This window comes from Scomber scombrus, chromosome 5, assembly GCF_963691925.1.
Source record: "Scomber scombrus chromosome 5, fScoSco1.1, whole genome shotgun sequence".
NCBI classification, from domain to species: domain Eukaryota; kingdom Metazoa; phylum Chordata; class Actinopteri; order Scombriformes; family Scombridae; genus Scomber; species Scomber scombrus.
In genome coordinates this window covers 10,263,540-10,283,013 of record NC_084974.1, presented here as the reverse complement: position 1 = coordinate 10,283,013, position 19,474 = coordinate 10,263,540, and the positions used below count along the sequence as shown (strand labels likewise).

Below are 19,474 nucleotides of genomic sequence, written 5' to 3'. Positions count from 1 at the left end.
AAACAGAAAGAAAATAATTGGAAAGTAAATGGTGTGCTTGCAAGTGCGTGTATGTTCATTCTCGTATATGCCTCTGTAAATTAATTAGATGTTCTTTTATCAGAAGAATAAGCTGGCAAACCCAGTGCCTCATTGGCACAGTGACCTTTCAGACGAATTGAGGCAAGACAAGAGAACAAGAGAAAGAGTAAGTGAATGAAAGTCAACTGGAGTGTAAAAGGCAAACTGAGTGACCCCCGGTTCTTCAATCCCACTGGGATGAAAAGTAAATTACATTTGTGGCAGCTACTCTCTGTGTACACATACAAAAGCCTGAGCACATACAACACACACACATACACACACAGATGTGATCTTCATTGTGACTTGTCTGTGCCTTTACATTTAAGGTCAAGTCTTGAATAAAAGAAACGTTGATATCAGTGTTGATTGTGAGTCATTTTGAGTGACTGCACACAATCCATAATGCAAATTCTTCCACCATGACTTAACTGTTTTTCTACAGCAGTATGCACACTGTGTCTCCGTATGCATAATACCGTAAGTGTGTGCCTCCTCTGTTTATGATTATGCAAATATTAGTGCTCTATATGTGCATGTATTTCAACGTGTGTTAATTACCCTTTCCCGCAGCCCTCTGGTCCTACCACCATGAAGGGCTGCCTGTGCTGAGTGGTGAGCCATGGCGAGAAGCAGTGCAGACCCCTCTGCATGTCTGGAGTCTCAATAACAGGTAGTGTGTTTGTATGAGAGAGTTGCTCCAGTGTGAGACTGTCAGGACGTTGAAATGTATAAGCTGCCAGATGGCCGCTGTCAGTGTTGTAGTAGGTATCTAGTGGTTTTTTCTCGTCTGGTGGGATTTCCCTGGCCCAGCTCAGCAACTATAGAAGCACACAGAGGTACAAACACATACTAAGACCAGGGCTGGTATGTCTCAGAGTTGTGATATTATAGAGGTTCCCCACGAACTAATGTTCTTATTTTTTAATCAGTTACAGTTGAGAGGTCTTGCAATACAAAATCCCTTCAGCCAGAGACACAAATAACTATCAAATAGTAAATCTAAATAACAAATGCCTGTACACACACCAAAACACATAAATATGTATTAGAAAGATTTCTGGCAAGATAAATGTGTTGGTTATATGCAGCAACTATTTGTTTCGCTCCATAATTGATGTTATTGAAAACAATGTAGTGCTTAATATCCTTTCTAATATGCTGTAAGAGCAAAACTGCCCATACAAAAAAATGCAGATGTCCTTACCTCCTTGGCAAACTCCTGTCTTGTTTTAAGGTTGAGGTTTCCTCCTAAACCTCTAAGAAGGCTGACAATAAATTGACCTCTCTCTGTCACAGCGTTGAGGTGTGACAAACCATTGAACACTGTACCCACCAGACTTGTCTCCACCACAAAGTCATTCTGATGACAGGAAAGAAAAAGATTCAATTTAGTAAGCGTTATCTAACTGAACTGGATATATATTTTATTCACCAAAATGGCCAGGTGTTAACATGCACAGAAAAACTTGCTACATGTTGTTCCGTTTATGCAGCAGCATGTCAGTGCTGTTTCAATATCCAGGCTACAGACTGTGTTCAAAGGGTATTTAAAATTCAGCACCTGGAATAGTTTGACAAACTCTGAGGCAGTACAGAGAAGGACGATAAGGCAAAATGTACCTGTTTGATGACCCAGTCCAGGCCTCGTTGGAAGTAGTCTCCTAGCCAGTTTTCTAAGTTACTTCGACACTCCTCTGGCTGACAGCTCAACCATGACTTTATCAATGCACCCACATCAATGTCCTCATCGCTAAAGACAGTTGGGGGGAAAAAAGAAAACAGTGAGACAAGCTAGTACAGAAAATAGAATACACTACTAAAAAACAATACTAACAACTTTCAAATATATTTACCTGAGAAAGATCATGCCCATGCGAGATATGGTGGCTGGTGAAGCACAGCTAAGGTCGTGAGTCTCAAACAGGAAGTTAACATTGGGTCCGAACTGGATGCGTTCGCCACTAGGCATGGTTAACAGCCGATTATCATCGAGCACAGAGTTCAGACTTTCAATCCACTCTGGGTCAATGTCGCCATCACACACAATCCAGGAGCTCACCTCTAGAAAACAAAACCATACATATATACTGTAGATACGCCCTTTACATTACCCTTAATGCATAAATAAAGAGCCAATCTTGCACATTTTTGATAATACTGTGGACCAGACTTCATCCCAGCTGTCAAACATCTGGCTAAGTAAGACTACAAGTGAACTTTGTGCACTCATTAGCAACTATGAAACTGACATCTATTCTCTTTCTTACCCTGTGGTTCTCGAACCACATTCCTGGCACTGTGTGTGAGGACACCATCAGCCCATTCTCTGGTGTCCATGTCTATATGTCCCAGAAGCTGTTGTCTGGGCATAGCCTTGGGATTCATGGTGTACTGCTTCACCTACAAAAACACATAATCAGCATAAAGTCATGAGCAAAGTTAGGCGAGAAAGGTGCTAAGTAAGTATCTGTGATTTACAAGGGGAGAAAATATAGGTGTATCCTTTACTTACCACTTTGCCTGTCTTGTTGAGTGCAGCCCTAAGCATCCTCCAGAGTGTTGACTTCCCTGCTCCACTCGGTCCAACGATCACTACACCCATCCGCTGTCTCAGCTGTTCATTCAGCTCCAATGCCTTTTTCAGCTGCACACAGATGGAAAAAACTGCCATCTATCTAACAAGCTATCCAACTGTCCATATTTTGTCTCAGTACTAATGTTAAAGATGTTTTGTAGACATATAGAATGATCCAAAATACTATTTGAATACTAGCTCACATGTAACACTTGCTCACTAATATGTATAAATTTTGCTTACAATTACAATTATTCATAAACTCACCTGGGTGGGTATAAGCTCAAGTCGTGCCTCCTTATAGACTTGTTCCAGTGCATGCATTAGGATCTGGTCCTCAACATCAGTGAAATTCACCCCAGAGAAGACATCTCTGACCAAAGCATCAAACCGGGAGCTATCCGCAAACGTCAGCTTGGACATGGTGTTAAGTCTCAACGCCTGCACTACCAGACTGCTCTCCTGAACTGCATAAAAATGAAAGTTATTTATTTAATTCCTGTTCCAATTCCAAAATACAGGATATAAAAAAGAATTCAACAATGATAAGAGCAAAAGTTCGAAATAGCTTTACAGCAATTAAAAAAAGATCACCTTGTTCTTGCATATGCACCTTTTATAAAAGTGCTAATTACCAAAGCTTGTCATGATTTAAGAGATTGTCAATACTTGTGTTCTCTTCTCCAAAGATGCTGGCCTTCCCTGTGGGCACAAATGTGATGTTTTTTCACAGCAGAGAGGAACACTTGGCCAGACTACACACAGAGCCAACCACAAGAAAACCTTGGGGACTCATCGACAGACAGGAGGTGTGTGTGTGTGTGTGTGTGTGTGTGTGTGTGTGTGTGTGTGTGTGTGTGTGTGTGTGTGTGTGTGTGTGTGTGTGTGTGTGTGTGTGTGTGTTGGAAAGATAAAGGGTGGGTGGTGGAACAGAAAAAAGAGAGAGAAGGATGGATTTAAGAAAAATCAGTGAGGAAAATCAAGAGGGAGATTAGGGGAGGGGGAGTATTTCAGAGTAGAGACATGAAGGGGAGATGCAGGTGAGGAACAGAGAGCAATGAGTGAGAACGTGTGGGGCAACAGAGGCATTGACAGCCACGTATCAGAGAGAGCTAACGAGAGGTCGGAAGGAGTGGGGAGGAGGTTGGGAAAGATGTACTGATGAAGTAAACAACAGAACTCTGGCAAAGTGTGTAGGAACGAAAGGACGGAGAAGGACAAAAGTCAGACAAGTGAATAGCCCAAGTGGGAAAAAAAGTTTTTAAGGGGAGTGTTTGGTCTAAATGTTAATTGATTGTGTGTCTGTATTAGAGGACTAAGAGGACGAGGACACAGCAGGTGTATAAGTGCAGGTCAATAGAGCCTTTTGATGTTGAAGTACACTCATTCATAGTGCTTATCAATCCCAATTTAAGAGATACGCACGGAGATAACACAACCATGGTAAATAGTCTGCATTTATAGTGTGCTTTTATCCAATTTGCCTCTCATTCACACAGGGTCACTCACACACTGGTGGCAGTGAGTTCCAACACTTTGGGATTCAGTGTCTTGCCCAAGGACACTGTGAAATATGGAAACAAGGAGCTGAGGATCGAACTGTCAGCCCTCTGATTACTGGATGAACCTACTCATGAGCTACAGACTGATCCATTTCTGTAATATGACCCTGTTGGGTACCGAATAAGCATTTTCAACCCAGCTGAATTTCCACCATTGTCTAATTTCAGCAGTGCAGCAGTTTCAGGAGTCAGGACACTCATTTTAAGAGATACTTGGACCATATTTTCAGGCTATTTTAGTATACTATAATATTTTAAAAAAACACTATTTTAGTATTACTAAGCTTTCTAGAGGTTTTATTAAGTAGATTGTTTGTTTTTCCAATTGCAGTCCACAACAAATTATTTCACTGATCAGCACATCAACTTCAAAACAGGGAGAAGTCAACAGGAGAAATCACATGGTGTTTTATTTGGCTTGAATGAACACCTTCCTCTTTTCACCCCTTGATGGCATTTGATTGTAACAACCTAACAGTTTGCACAGTTTTTCAGTCAATAAATCAAGGTGCTTCAAATGTATTGCTCTGCTACCATTACATCTTGTCACATCTGTCAAGTATGTCTCTGGATGTTTGCGGGATACAGTATATGTAATTTTGTGCAGATGAGTTTCTCTAATACACCACGTTTTGGTACTGTGTGCTTTTAGCAGCAATGAATGTGACTTAAAAGGCATGACCAAAAATGTCCCCGCTTTCTCTTCCTTTTCCTGTCACACTCCACTATTGAAAAAGCAGAAATGCTTCACAGATATATTTTGTATCTTCAAATAAAAACATAGCCAAAGGGAGTCTTACTCTTGTCCTTGTCATGGCTCCTCCTCTGCTGCTGCAGGAGACTGCCACAGGCCTTTAGCACTGTCTTCAGAGCACGCAAACCCCAGTCGTAGTGCTGCTGAGGAGTCAACAGCTCCCTGGACACACAAATAAAGACACATACTTACATAGTCCCAAATGACTGCAGTACAAGTTGTAGTGCTACAACTTTTCCACAAAATCAATAGACTGCAATACATGGTTGTAGGATAATTTCAAGTAAAAAACACCAACAGTAGGATTCAGTCATTAACACACACACACAAAAACTTAGTGCAGCACATAAACAATCAGACCACACTGATCCATTCCCTGTGTAGTTCACATACATGTAATTAGTATACTGGTGTTAACAGATTGGACAACATAGTGCATATCATACACCCACTACCTACAACTTCAACCCAAATCAAAAGAAAAATAAAAAGTAACGTGAACCTGCATTTTCTACCTGGCCAAGTTGAAGATTGCAACCAGTTTGCGTCCCAATATTTCTCCATTTTTGAAGCCCTCAGAGTAGAGGATCACCTCAGCAATAAGCTCATTGTCTGGCCTACTCATGGCCACAGGCCTGAACAGCTGCTTCAGGTTGTCTGGAAGCTTCTGTCTGCCCCCATAGCCTTTTCCAGCCGGGTTCAATGTAATGAACACTCCAGAGTTTGGGTCCAATTCCACCTGAAGGAGGGAGAGGAGAAGAACAAGTCTTCCTTTTCAGTAAAATGTGTTTTATACAAGCCTAAAAGTTTGATTGATTGCTTGATGGTTAATATATTTGATAAATGTATTGATTTGACAGAAAGACAAGAACTGCTAGTCGAAGCTCAAACAGGAATGTGCTTGTACTACATGTGTTAATGTGGAGGCAAAAAGTGAAATAGTGAGTGAACAGTTTTTTGGCATCATGTGCTTGTCTGCATCTGTTCTTAGTTTCTGACCTCCTTTCCCAGCAGTTCACATGTGTGCTTGTGATGTTTAAGGGAGTCTTGAATAGCCTGAATCTGCATGGAAACTGCAGATAGTACTGCCTCCTCTAAACGGTTAAACTCATCAAAGCAGCCCCATGCTCCACACTTCACCAGGCCCACAAAGATTCGTCCCATTGATTTCACATCAATACCCTGGAAAAAAGACACATACAAACCAAAAAAGATTTAATTTCACAACATCTTATTGACTGTTGGTCTCAATTAACAAACGTTTTTTGTTGTGTGAATGTATGTGTGATCACAAGTGAATGATCAGAATTCAAGAGGTCAGCACATCTGCTTAGTTTTGTTTGCAAAAAAAGACATCTGCAGCTTTTAACATCTTAAGAAAGCTAAATAAAAACACATTTTGTTTTTTTATGTAGTATAAGCCTTGGCTAATTAAATCTTACTACATAATCTTACATTAAGTGTTCTTCACATTTCAATCCTTCACATATTCTTTATACCTCATCACAGTTGAATACCAGCACTTGCCGTCCAAAGAGCCCACCCATGGCTTTGACCGACTCAGTTTTGCCAGTTCCAGCTGGCCCATATGGATTCCCCCCAAGCCCCATCTTCATGGCCTGGGTCAGAGTCAGGTAGCACTTATCGGTGAGTGGAGTGTGCACCAGCTTAGCTGCATTCCCCTGGGAGACAGCAGAGGAGGGATGGAAAAGAAAGTGAGTGATAAATAGAGACCAAGACAGATAACCAGACAGGGGTAAAGATATGGGGGTGAGGGAAGGGTGGGGGGCACAAGAGATGAAGAAGCAGAGGATAAAGGAAAACAGACAGAGGATGGATTAAGAAAGTGAGAATTGGAAAAATAAATGAAGGACAGGCATAAGCAAATAAAAATGAGTGGGACTATGTACTAGCATGTGTTTTTCACAGCAACTGCAGAGGGGAAATACAGGAGGGGATTTTCAGTAGTTCTCATCTCTGCGTAAACAGTGCCCCCAAAAGGTAAACAATAATAAGATCAGCAAATCCCAGGAACATTCAAAATGTTTTTGTGAGATAAGATGACAAATTATCATAGCATTCAAGGTCCTGTACCATTAACATTTCCCTTTGAAACCGGTGCTTCTTGATAAACAACTATCTATTATTGATCCAATAAGGAACATTTCCTAATTACACAAATCAAATGCCTCACCAATTACTGTAAGGTTGGTTGCTTTTCTCTCTTTCATCTCATAATTAATCAAATGCTAAGTAACCTGATTTAATTGCCTTTTGGAATAAAATATATTCTTTATCAAATTTAATATAAAAACTATTTTATTCCAAAATGATGACAAAACATCTCTGATAAACGCCAGTTGCAGCCAAAGAACAACTCATGTGTATTTTGTTTGTTTGTTTTCAACTGGTCAACAAAAGAGGATTATATCTGGCTTGCATCTAAAAGCTAACACACCTGGTATTCATACGTGTAGTTGAACTGTGCATCCACCATATGTATTAGGCAGCATTTGTCTGGCCCCATGTAGAAGCGAAGCTGCTTCTTCCAGGCCCAGGAATCAGGACTGGTAACTCCTGCCGTGTTTAGCTGCTTCACCACATTGGTGTTATGGATGATATCCAAGATCAAGGCCTTCAGTTTCAGCTGCAGGATACTGGACTCTAGATAGGAAGATGAGCGTGAAGATCAGGATACTAGAATTGGTTATTTACACAAATAACAAACTTGATCAAAACATATTCTCTTTCTCTTATGTCTCGTATGCTCTTTTAAATACTGTGAATAGATAAAGGGCTTTTATTGAAGGAAACCCCTTAGCTTAAAAAACAGCTCTTTAAGAAAACTAAAAATGCAGAATTGTATCGATCACAAAGCAGAGGGAAGAGGAAGGAGATTAAATACAAAAATGGGAAACTCTGTCAGACATGAATACAGCCACACTGATATCGTGGGGAGTCAATACCATCACCACAACAAGCTTAATTGCCATAAATGATTGCACAAAATGCAGAAAAAAGGCACAAGAGGCAATTTAGAAAATGTCTTTGTTATTAACTTGTCTGGCAGCCTTATTTATTTACTACTTAATTATTGTATATTTATTTAATACCTTCTGTATTTTGAGTAAAGACACAAGGAGTAGCTGAACAAAACAAAAAAAAACACAAAATAATAGAAAAAATAACAATATATAGGAATTATACATTTTATTGTTTTTGTGCATATCTTAGTCGAATGAGGAAGTACTTGCCATACAAAAAGTGAAATTACACAACACTTTCAATCGTAAATGATATGTGAATTACTTATACTTATACCATTTACTTATAAATACATGTCTGAAGTTGAGATTTGATATCGTAAATTAAAATGGGTTCAAAGGCCATCTGCTAGGTTGAATGCCTTGTGTGTAGGAATGCATCACTGATGTCAGCCTAGCCTAGCCCCAGAAGCAGAATACCTTGCCAAATGCACACCATCATGTCTTGTCTTTGCGCCAAAGGGGAGATAGCTCCCACTCCCCACCTGGGTTTATGGCCCATTTATGTAGACTGGGTAATTAGATTATCCTTTTTACTATTACTTTAATCAGTACTACCATTCTGCAGCCCCTCAGTCGACCTGCTAGTTTTAAGAGAGCCTGTAATTTAATTAGATATTATCATGGAAATGAGTTCTATTTCAAGTGTAGATGGTTTAGTTTAGTAGTTTTGCATGCAATACGGTCACAGAATTAACCATATTATCTGCAGATATATTAGTTTCCATCATGGCGTTATGCTGATATATCAAGTATTCTACAATTATGTCAAAAAGTTGAAACCATAAACAGTTTGGGCAAGTGAAACCAGCTTTGTTTTCATAAATGCATTTTCATCTGACATAGAAATTTGGAATTTGGCGGCAATGTCCCGTGAAATGATGCCACTACCAGGGTTATGGAGGAGCTTTTCATCTCATGCATGAATAAGAAACCTTGATTTGAATTTAAAAGTCCTTTTTACAAATTCAAATTCTTTGAATAAGGTCTGCTGTCATGCTTTATATAGCCACATATTCAGTCCCAGGTCATTAAATAAGCCTGCCAGCTACTGCATCTGCAGCTTTAAAGGGCACTGCCTCTTTGCAGCCTCTTGTATCTAACTGGCTATCAGGGGATTCACGCAAGAGCAGTCAATCAGCATTAATCTCCAAGTCCTGAGTAACAACCCACAATTTTGATCAGAGCTCAATCATTAACAACACAAGGGGGAAGTCTGACATTGGAACAAAGTACAAATATCAAAGCGCAATTTTAGAGTAATTTGGAGAAGTTTATATTGTCAGTAATGTGATCAGCAACCAAAAAAGCTGTTGACAACTGCAGCAGAAATAAACAGGCTAAAAGAGCAGGAAAAGATGTCTGAACATCTAATAACTCTTGATTAAAAGAAGAAAAATAATCACCTAGGCTACGATACTGTCTCTCTCAGCTTCTTCTATCTGTCTGGTCACAATAACAACCCAGATTATGATCATAATTTACTCATGAAAAGCACAGGGATATTCAGTTTATGTTTTAATATAAAATAATGATCAACTTATAAATGAGATGAGCAGATGTAGGTGTTGTGTCTGGGTCATGAATGGCTTATGGTGCATATTTTCTTCATATCGTCCCTACTGTCATTTAGCTATTTGAATTTAACACGCCTAAACAGATCCAAGCTAATATCACGCCTGTGCATGCTCGTTGATTTATGACCACTAAGGGTCAGAAGAACACTAAAATAAGCTGCCCTTACAAATGATCAGTTTATGAATATTCAGTGGCTTACCGGTTAGCAAATAATAGCCTAATTAGAATTTCAAGACAGACAAGAGGAAAGGGAAAGTGTTAAGTTTTAATTAGCCAGAATCTGAGGCATCACACAAACACACAGTCAGTGTTAATTAGGCACTGTAACAGCTACAACTAACATCTGTAAAGTCAGTACACAACTGCAAAACCACAAAAGGGGCTAAATCCAAACAAATAAAGTCAGTAGCAAGTGGAAGCTGAGCTGCGAGTTAAAAAAGAGAAATCCATCAACATGTCTCAGATGAACCATGTACTTAAATTGCATCTGTTGGTTGAAAACTGTATTTAACTTTGGTATTTTGTTCATGCTGGAGATAAGGAGAAACTGTAGCAAATCTTTTACAGTACGTACTGTTGTATTGTTTCAATGTCAACTAAAATATAATAATTTAAAAGTCATTACCTCCAGTATAGGAATCTGGGAGCACTTACGTTACTTTGAGAGGACACACATACATCCACTAATGCATACACATGAACACAGACAGTACTACCTGTGTTTGTGTTGTCTTCAGCGCTGGTGTCGACTGTAGTGTAGTGATCCAATTTGGCATTGAGTTCCAGCTCCAGCTGGTGCAGACTTTGTTCCTTTAAAGCTCTTTCCACATCTTCAGTAAACTGGATTTGCTCAGCAAGACACAGAATCTATGGCAAAAAAAAGAGGCCTCACTGTCTCAAGTATGACTGAGAAAGTGACTGATTACTGACATTTGGTCTTGGATCTCAGCTTGAAAAAAAGTATTCCAATTAAAAAATATTTAATATAATTTTTTATGCAGCTAAATAAACATTAGCCTCCCTCAAAAGTCTTAGGGAATAATTAGAAAAGAAATTACAAATTGTTTGCATAGAAGAGTGTGTGTACCTGTGATGGGTACCGTGAAGGGTCCACCTCCCCTTTTTTCCCTGATAAGATGCATTCATACAGTAGTTGCTTCAAAGTCTCCTTCATTTCCATTGACAGCTCACTCAACCACACCTAGAAAAGTAAACAACTGTTAACATAACTTAAAAAAACTATTCAATTACATAACACAAATGTTGTAGTTATTGATCCTTTATTTGAGTATGATTTATTGTTTTGTATACTTTATGTTCCAATCACACATTCAACCAATGGAGAACATTCACACTACTCTGTTCGACAGTTTTACCTCCACAAGGTTGGAGATGCGTATGAGGTTTCTGAGCGGCACTATCTCTCCCTCCAAAGAACACATGGCGACAATGTGCTGGCAATGCTCATCAAACACAACACTATGGATACCTGGACAGATAATACACACAGAGATTACCTTCAACAGAATATGCTATGATTCAAGGCTTTAATAGTGCAGAGTATTGCAGAACAGAACAGAGCAAACCAGGAAAAAAGATTTGAGCACAATAAAAAATAAAAGGACGAAATTGAGGTTTCTGACCTGCAAATAGTTTCTTGAGATGTGACTGGATTACAGTTGGGTTGGTGGCCTGACCAAGAATCTCTAATAAGTCATCATCTCCTATGAAGTAGAACCGTGGAAAGGAAGAACGCTTCTCCTGCAACAATCACACACATACATTTATTTTTAAGTTGTGATGAACACGACCTATTTTATATTTGTGTAGGTATATTTTCCACACAAAAATAAGCATGTGTGTGTTTACCTCCAGGAACTCATTGAGTGACTTTTGACAACGCTGTAGCTGGTCCAGTATGGTGACCAGGGAGTTTCTGATGCCAGCCCTTGAGCTCAGAGAAATGACTCTGTTGTCCCTTTGAATGTCTGACATTATAGACCTGTTACACATATGAAGAAAATGCTTTGTTACTTTGTGTGGATAAAAAAACACATCCTGTTTATAATACAACTTCACTTTCTCCATATATGTCCTTTTCTGTACATCTCCCATACAAATACACACACACACACACAAAGAGTACCTGAAGTCTTCATCAACTCGTTTGAAGCGGACCTCCTCTCGTGGCAGCGCACCACGTCCAAAAATAGGCTCTAGATAAACCCAGCGCCTCTGGATGGCATTCAGACTGAGCAGGTACTCATCCAGGTCTGACAGACGGACTTCCCACAGGCTGACCTGGATGTTTAGGGTATATATTTGATGAACAGAACCTCTAGGGAAATTTACAAAAAACAAATAAAAACCGTAACACTTATAAAAGTTTAATCAAAGTTGAAGCCTTTGACCTGACCTTGTCCTGGAAGCTGTGGTAGTAGGGAGAGTCTTTCAGAGACTGCAGCAGACAGCGGTTATCTCCCACCTGGATGGGCACAGAGTGATGATAAAGCCAATGTTTGCTAATCCTTATGCTTTCATTTAACAGTATATATTCCTGCATTTTCCTGGAGACATTCTCATACCTTCCAAGTCTATCTATTCTGATGGTCACTAGAAGTCAGTTCCTTTAGTTGACCTGAGATCATTATTAAGAAAAATACTGAAACAATGGTCAATCCTGACCATGTTGTTACTGCATTTAACAGTAGAGGGAGCTTTTCCAAATGATTAACCTTTTTTTTCTTTTTATTTTTTTACTGTATATCATTATGCCTACTCAAAGCCCAATGTTTTGGATACAACCTTTATCAGATGAAGGTGATGAAGGTAAAGAGTTAGAGACACCTTTATAAACATTTCTATTTAAATGTATATGTAAATACATTATAAAACATGTAAGACGCATCCTATAGGAAAATCGTTTTTGACGTTTTTGATTACTTTTTTGCATATCAGATTATTTTGTATTCCTCAAGATACCCACAACACATGCTTAGTAAGTGGTAGGTTTGGGTGGTATTCAAGGTATTGTACTTCTACTAGGGTATTTAAGAATCACGAAGGTATGATTTTGAATTACTTCAAAAATACAGACGCCAGTGTTTTCTATTAAATTGATGTGGAGATGCTGTATTGAGGCGATGTAATGTAGTGTACAGAAGCACCACTAGAGGTCAGTCTCTACTGATGGAACAGGCAACTGAGATGGCAAAGATGGCGACTACGACAGGTATGGAATCATGAAAATATTGCCACACATAACTTTATCTTGAGATGACTTCTTCCAAATAAAAAAGCAGTGTATTAGCCACATGCTTTTATTCAACCGCCAGTCTGCCAGCACCACCTATACATCATCTCCATTCAACCCCATTGATGTATTGTGTCAACTGCAGCAACAAGTATCATTGGGTTTTCTATGGGTCAAGTTTTTAAACCCAGCAAGACTTGTCTGAGTATGCTGACTGCATATTGGACACACAGCATTGTACACTAGAAAAGTCAGACACACTACAATGACTTATGACTTACACTAGCAGCTCATCTTTTACGTTTTTTTCCCCTCACATAAACTCCTTAAACTCATATGTAGCCAGTATAAAAATGAAATAAACCATTAATAATTTTGACAAAAGTTATCTCATGACCAGATCTTAATCATGATATAAATCAAATCTAAATGTCCCATGTTTAGTTTACCTTCTTATAAGGGAGGTTTAGAAAATGGAGTTTCTGTAGTTCTTCTGAATTGTTCCTCCAAAAATATTTTCTTCAAAAGGGTTTCAATAAATGCATATTTAAATTGAGTGGGAACAATGCCATTGTCTTTGACATAATAAAAGAACAGTGTTTTTACAATGAATTCTGAAAGGAAATTGGCTGAGACAATTTAAGGAGCACAGATGCTTCTCATAGGCCATGGTCTCCATTTAGTACTCTGGAGAAATTTGGTTTTCTTGTACCACAATTCTCATCAATAAAGTAATTAAAAGGTTGCTTACAGAGTTTTTAAGAGTTGTTTTCTTTGTTTCCCAATACATTTGTGAAAAAATTAAGCCCTGCTTTGTTAAACTGCTTCATATAATCTTTAAGTGCATACATTAATATTTCTCCACCTGCACTCAGCTGTGTCCGGGAAAGTGATCATGTGACTTTTGCCCAAAGACAGGATTAATGAAAACAGCTGCTGTTTGGCACTTACTAAAAACAGGAGTTGTTGAGGAAACCCATCTCTGTCAGACATACAGAAGTTAGTGTGGATGTGAGAATTACTGAAATGTTCCCTGACTCAATCTGAAAAAAAAAATGTTTTTGATGTATGTGTGAACACATAGGTCTCTGTGTCCATGTGTCTACCTGGTTGACTATATCTTTCCAGTCCTTGATGAGGGTCAGAGTGCGGCTGCTGCTGTCTGTGTACTCGGTAAGGTTGAAGGTAGCTGCTGCTCCCCATAAATCCAGCTCCCTCAGTGCTTCTCTGATTGTCACCTCCGCCTGGGCACGGCTGTTCAGATCCTACACAAACATAAACACATTTACATGAGTTGATATAGGCACAAAAGTTCTTAATTACACACTGTATATACGCATGTAAACCTATATAATCAAAAGACATTAGCCTTTCCTGTATCAGTGCATATACATGTCTTAGTTGCAGCTGCCCCCTAGTGTCCATTGTCACTTATTGCAGTAATGATGCTAATAAAACCAGAAAAGTTTGAAAAGAGTTTTTAGAAATATAAAATATAATTCCACATCTTATAAGACCAATCAAAATATGAAAAATCTAAAGAGTTGTGTGTCCCAATAGAACTGTGTGCTTCCACCCTGTATAAATACCATTAACAGTATATATATATGGACATCATGACAGTTCATCATACACACATTCTCATTTGCATGTGTGTGTGTGTGTGTGTGTGTGTGTGTGTGTGTGTGTGTGTGTGTGTGTGTGTGTGTGTGTGTGTGTGTGTGTGTGTGTGTGTGTGTGTGTGTTTGTGTGTATATATATATACCTTGAGCTCCAAAGCCTTTTCTACAATGGTATTTGCCACATTGAGGAGATCATTAAAGGTGAGTCTCTCTAAGGTCGTCCCTCTTGGAAGACCCAGCAAACGGAACATGTCCAACCAGTGATCCTGTGACAGGTGCTCCCCACGCACATACTTCAGCACTGGGACCATGTTCTAGACAGATGGAAAAGTGTGAAAATAAAAGTGCATGGAATTAGATCAAATCAGAATGGCCAGGTTTTTGTCCCTTTTAACAGACATTATTACCATTCACCTATTGTCGAATGGTAATAAAACCTTGGCCCAGACTGAAATATTTCAGCTACTGGATGGATTCCCATGCAATTTTATACATACATTCCTGGTCCCCAGCTGACAACTATTTGATGATGTACATAAGGGTCTCTAGCCTAGTCTTCTTCATGTATAATAAATATACTGAAATCAAAAAGAAGACAATACTACATTATTCTTTCAACTGTACTACTGTCTACCTTGTATTTGTCTATTTCCCCTTGTAGTTTAACAGACATGGCAGTAGGTTGTTCCAGCTTCCTAAGTCTGTCCTGCCACGTAAACAGAAACTCCTGAAACACATAGGTCTTGCTCCTGTAAAACAGAAACATATACATTGACATAAGATTGAACACATAGTAGAAACAAAATATGGAAATAGTTGTAAGTAAAGAAGATTGAGATCCATGCTGACATTTATTGATACTCTTGTCAGGTTAGGACTCATTAACATTAACAAGAGACTTTAAATTAACCCCCTACCTGAATGTAATCCAGTCCTCCTGGGCCTTTTCTGTGAAGCCTTGCTGCCACTCATCATACAGTCTCCACATCTGGCTGTGCTCATCCATATCTCTTTTCGTCTCTTCTGCCAGAGAGAAATCTGGAGCCTCCAGGTCAAAATAGGTACAGTCCTCACTAAGATTAGGAGAGGAAAGGAATTCCCATGTTATTCAAGCATGAGAGGTAACCTGTAGTGGGTTAGGATGGTACTGAACTAACAATAAATCACAGATATTTTATTTCTTTGATTGTGTGGAGATCTGAAGTAAAGGTAATAAAACATTAGTCTTACTGGTTAAATGTGGGACCTTACTTGTGGGCAGTTTATTTTAGTTTAGACTTGGAATTAGGACTGAGTAATTCATCAATATTATATCGATATTGTGATTTGAGACTTGATATCTAGGCTTTTGGATATCATTATAGTGATATGGAGTAAGTGTTGTCTTGACCTGGTTTTAAAAGCTGCATTACACTAAAGTGATTTTCTGAACTTACCAGACTGTTCTAGCTGTTCTATTATTTTCCTTTACTCACTTAGTTATAATATAGGCATTACCGATGATCAGCTCATGTAAGAATTTTGTGAAAGCACCAGTAGTGATCCCCACAGCATCATCGCTATATAAAAACTAGGTGTTCGGTCAAAAATATCACGGTATTTGTTCTGAGTAGTTTTAGTAGTTAATAGTTACCAAAAACCAGGAACCATTAGGAATCAATAAATACAACAGTAACAGTGGAACAAGTTCGAGTACAGCTTCAAAAAAATTCTAAAAAGACGAAAGCAAAACACATTACAATCATCTGCCCTGACTTTCTCAGAAAATATATAAAAATATTTTCAGCAAAATAAAAAAACAACTAACAGCAGTTTATTGCGCACAAGCTCTAGCTCCTGGAACTCTTGCTGCTTGTCTCTGATGGTCTGAAGACAGGCAAGTAGGGCAGCATGATCACCCGTCTCTAGCATCTCATCTTTGGGTTTCAGCTGGTCCCAGCGGGCCTTAAACCGCTCCAGATCCACCCTATAGGCATCAACACGACCTGCCGCATTGCTTCGCATCACTTCCACCTAAGGGAGGAACAGAGCAAGAGTGAGCAAGGGGAGCAAACAGAGCAAGAGACATGAAGGAAAAAAGAGGTGGCATGAAACATGAGATATGGCAAAAGGAGGGGATTTGGGTGAATGGATAAAGTATAAGAAAGATAATAGGAGAAAAAGGAAGGCTTTAGATAAATCAGTAACAAAAAGCTGTTGTTACAGAAAATGTTTTGATGTGTTGAGTTTTTAAACTATGATCCTACATGTTTGTGTGCATTAGAGATGCAACAGTATTCAACATTTTATTGAACCATTCAATACGCCCTGTTCGGTTCAATACACAAAGGTTACCCGTGATAGTTCGGTACGCCTGTCATAAACTACTAATTTTCAAAACTTGGTCCTTGTACGTGCACGTTGTGCATTTAGAGATACTCAGGACCCGACCCTTTAGAGAGAGATGTGTGTTTTCTCTTTTGCTCTGTTCAGACCGTCTTCAGAGCCAATTAGCGCTCTGCATGCAAATGCAAAAGACCTGCAGCCCTATTCGGTGGTTGCGAACACCGGATTCACATGATGAAAACAATTGAACCTCGTTTTATAATGTCCCCTCCCTCACACATTTCAGTAACATTTAATATTTATATTTAATATTTATTACAACAGAGCAAGTATAATTTGATATTGCACTTTGTTATTTTTATATTTGATATTGCCTTTTTTTTTTTTTTTATAAAAGGTGGTATATCTATAAAGGTATATCTGTGCTTTTAATTATTTTTACATTTAATATTGCCTCTGCTAGTGTGAATAGTAGTACCCCGTTGATTCAAAACAGAAAAGACAAAGAACATACTGGATGTTAGAGTTAAAATAATACCGAAGATAAGATACCGAAACCGTATCGTTAACGTGGCTCAAAAACCACGACGCACACCGAACCCTCAGCACATTGTACCGTTGCATCCCTAGTGTGCATATGTGTATGTCACCTGTTCTTTGATCATGAGCTGGTGGCTCTCCATGACTAGCTCCAGTTTGTCCCACTTGGCCTTTAGGGAGGACAATGAGTCCAGACCTGCCCCAGCAACCGCTCGCAGCAGGCGGTTCTTCTCCTCAGCACACTGAAACTGTGGCAGGATCTATACACATCCATACAGTGCAGTTAGCAAAAAGAGAAAATCCCTTTGACAGGTGGCAAAAAGATTCACCAGAATGTAGGAACTTTCTAATATCCCCATTTAGACCACAAATAAGGAAGCAGAAGAGGCCTACTGGCAGAGACCTTGAGCATTAGTCCTGTCATTCAAGAGAGAACTCAGCCAGAGTGTGTGTTTATCTTACTTCAGGTTTGCGGGCCAGTATCTGAGTATATATGCCACCGGCTGCACCGATCTCCTCCATGCTTTCTGGACGATTGGACAAGGCCTCCATTGACTCTGACACAAAACTGTCTATGGCCTGTGTGTGGCCTGAAATCAAGGGAGAACATGACACACACAAAGGCAAAGGAATCAGAAAAGGAAAGAGAAAGTAAAAGCAAAGGGGATGTCACTGGGCAAAAAGAATGAAAAACAAAATTAACATAAACAAGACTGAGAAATATTTGACTCATATTCACAATACACTAATTACTTTATATTAAAAAGTAGTTTTAATTCTGTTCAAGAGTGAAACAAAGTGGGGGTTTAGTCAGAGATTTTGAAGATATTAAACTGAAAAAGACAAAGACAAATCAAGATGCGTGTCTTTACCTTGTATGGACTTCCTGAGTGATAAAAGCAACATGTCAAACAGTCTCTGGATCAGGTCATCGATGACTGCTTTCACTGGCTCACAGTTGACTGTGATACAGTCTACCTTCTCCTGACTGACAAAGTAACAAGGAGAGGATCAGTCTAAAGTCGAGTATAGCAGAGAACAAAAGATGAGATCAGGGTCTTTCCTTAAAAGTTGAACAAAGAATTTTCCGAGGCAAGATTCAGAAGATGCTAACTTATTGGTTAGCAAAAAAACAGAATGTGAAAGGGATAACACTGAAAAGCAGACCAGGAGTTTCAAACCTTCCCATGCTGATGCATTGTCACTTGTTTCAGTGGACCCAGCTTGTGCTGACAACAAAATGTGACCGAGCTTTATTAATTATCACTCTATACTGGTGACTTGCTATGAGAGGTCCAAAAAGCTGATAGTGACTTGGTTAAATCCTAGACATCACTCTGTATTCACTGGGGTTTATTATAGCACGTGTAATATGTACCTGGGTAGACGTTCAGACTCTTTCCCTCTGGCTTTCAGGGCCTTGAAGTTTCTTTCCCAGTCCTGCATTGAGTTCAGATGCTTCTCCACTAACTTCTCTAAATCCACCTGGCCCAGCACCACCCACTCCTACAACACACACGCACACATTGAATCATAGGGAGACTGGGTGCAGTGCATATTTCCTGATTTTAAATGTGACTTTGTCAAGGGTGACAGAAACAACATGTAAAAACATGGTATACATTAGTTGACATAAAAACAGAACTAAAGAAAAGGGGAGGTAAAAGAGAAGTCTAGAACTAGCTGAGGGATTTCCCTTCCTGCCAGTTCAGATATGCATGGATGGAGACGAAAGGGAAAAGATACTATACATGCTCATAGTTCTGTCATGGTGGTATAAAGGGGGTAAATGCTGACAATGAAAAAAAACAAAAAAAACAAACATGACTAATCCAAGTGACATTATTTCACAGAAAACTGCACAGCAGCTGGTTATAGCAATGCTTCAATGAGCAAAAGTTTAAAAAGAAGATGAATCAAATTAACATAAAAATAACATATCTATCAATACAACATCCCAGCACTACCCCCCAAACTATTGATTAATTTGTATGCCGCAGCTACAAGATAATACTAACCTCTGAGGCCAAACTCTTCAGTCATAATTACCTTAAGTCATAATTACCTTACAAAATAAACATCTTCTCCATACTAACATTATAGGGATGTTTTTTAACAGGATGACTGATTATTAATAATAACTGTTATAATCATCATT

At 39.0% G+C, this 19,474-nt stretch overlaps 1 protein-coding gene across 1 annotated transcript in view; it reads right to left on the bottom strand.

Annotated features, from left to right (window-relative positions):
* Positions 1 to 19,474, bottom strand: part of dync2h1 (dynein cytoplasmic 2 heavy chain 1) — a 154,574-nt gene that overhangs the window by 123,929 nt on the left and 11,171 nt on the right. Inside the window, 28 exon segments of the mRNA XM_062418496.1 lie at positions 622 to 881; positions 1,268 to 1,423; positions 1,684 to 1,813; positions 1,917 to 2,124; positions 2,331 to 2,463; positions 2,576 to 2,707; positions 2,906 to 3,105; positions 5,001 to 5,116; positions 5,470 to 5,693; positions 5,954 to 6,136; positions 6,454 to 6,636; positions 7,413 to 7,618; positions 10,293 to 10,443; positions 10,664 to 10,777; positions 10,953 to 11,065; positions 11,220 to 11,337; positions 11,446 to 11,578; positions 11,723 to 11,877; positions 11,993 to 12,061; positions 13,936 to 14,094; positions 14,595 to 14,765; positions 15,086 to 15,200; positions 15,369 to 15,524; positions 16,259 to 16,464; positions 17,427 to 17,576; positions 17,779 to 17,906; positions 18,189 to 18,304; positions 18,695 to 18,822. Of these exon segments, the coding sequence (XP_062274480.1) occupies positions 622 to 881; positions 1,268 to 1,423; positions 1,684 to 1,813; positions 1,917 to 2,124; positions 2,331 to 2,463; positions 2,576 to 2,707; positions 2,906 to 3,105; positions 5,001 to 5,116; positions 5,470 to 5,693; positions 5,954 to 6,136; positions 6,454 to 6,636; positions 7,413 to 7,618; positions 10,293 to 10,443; positions 10,664 to 10,777; positions 10,953 to 11,065; positions 11,220 to 11,337; positions 11,446 to 11,578; positions 11,723 to 11,877; positions 11,993 to 12,061; positions 13,936 to 14,094; positions 14,595 to 14,765; positions 15,086 to 15,200; positions 15,369 to 15,524; positions 16,259 to 16,464; positions 17,427 to 17,576; positions 17,779 to 17,906; positions 18,189 to 18,304; positions 18,695 to 18,822 (4,313 nt within the window).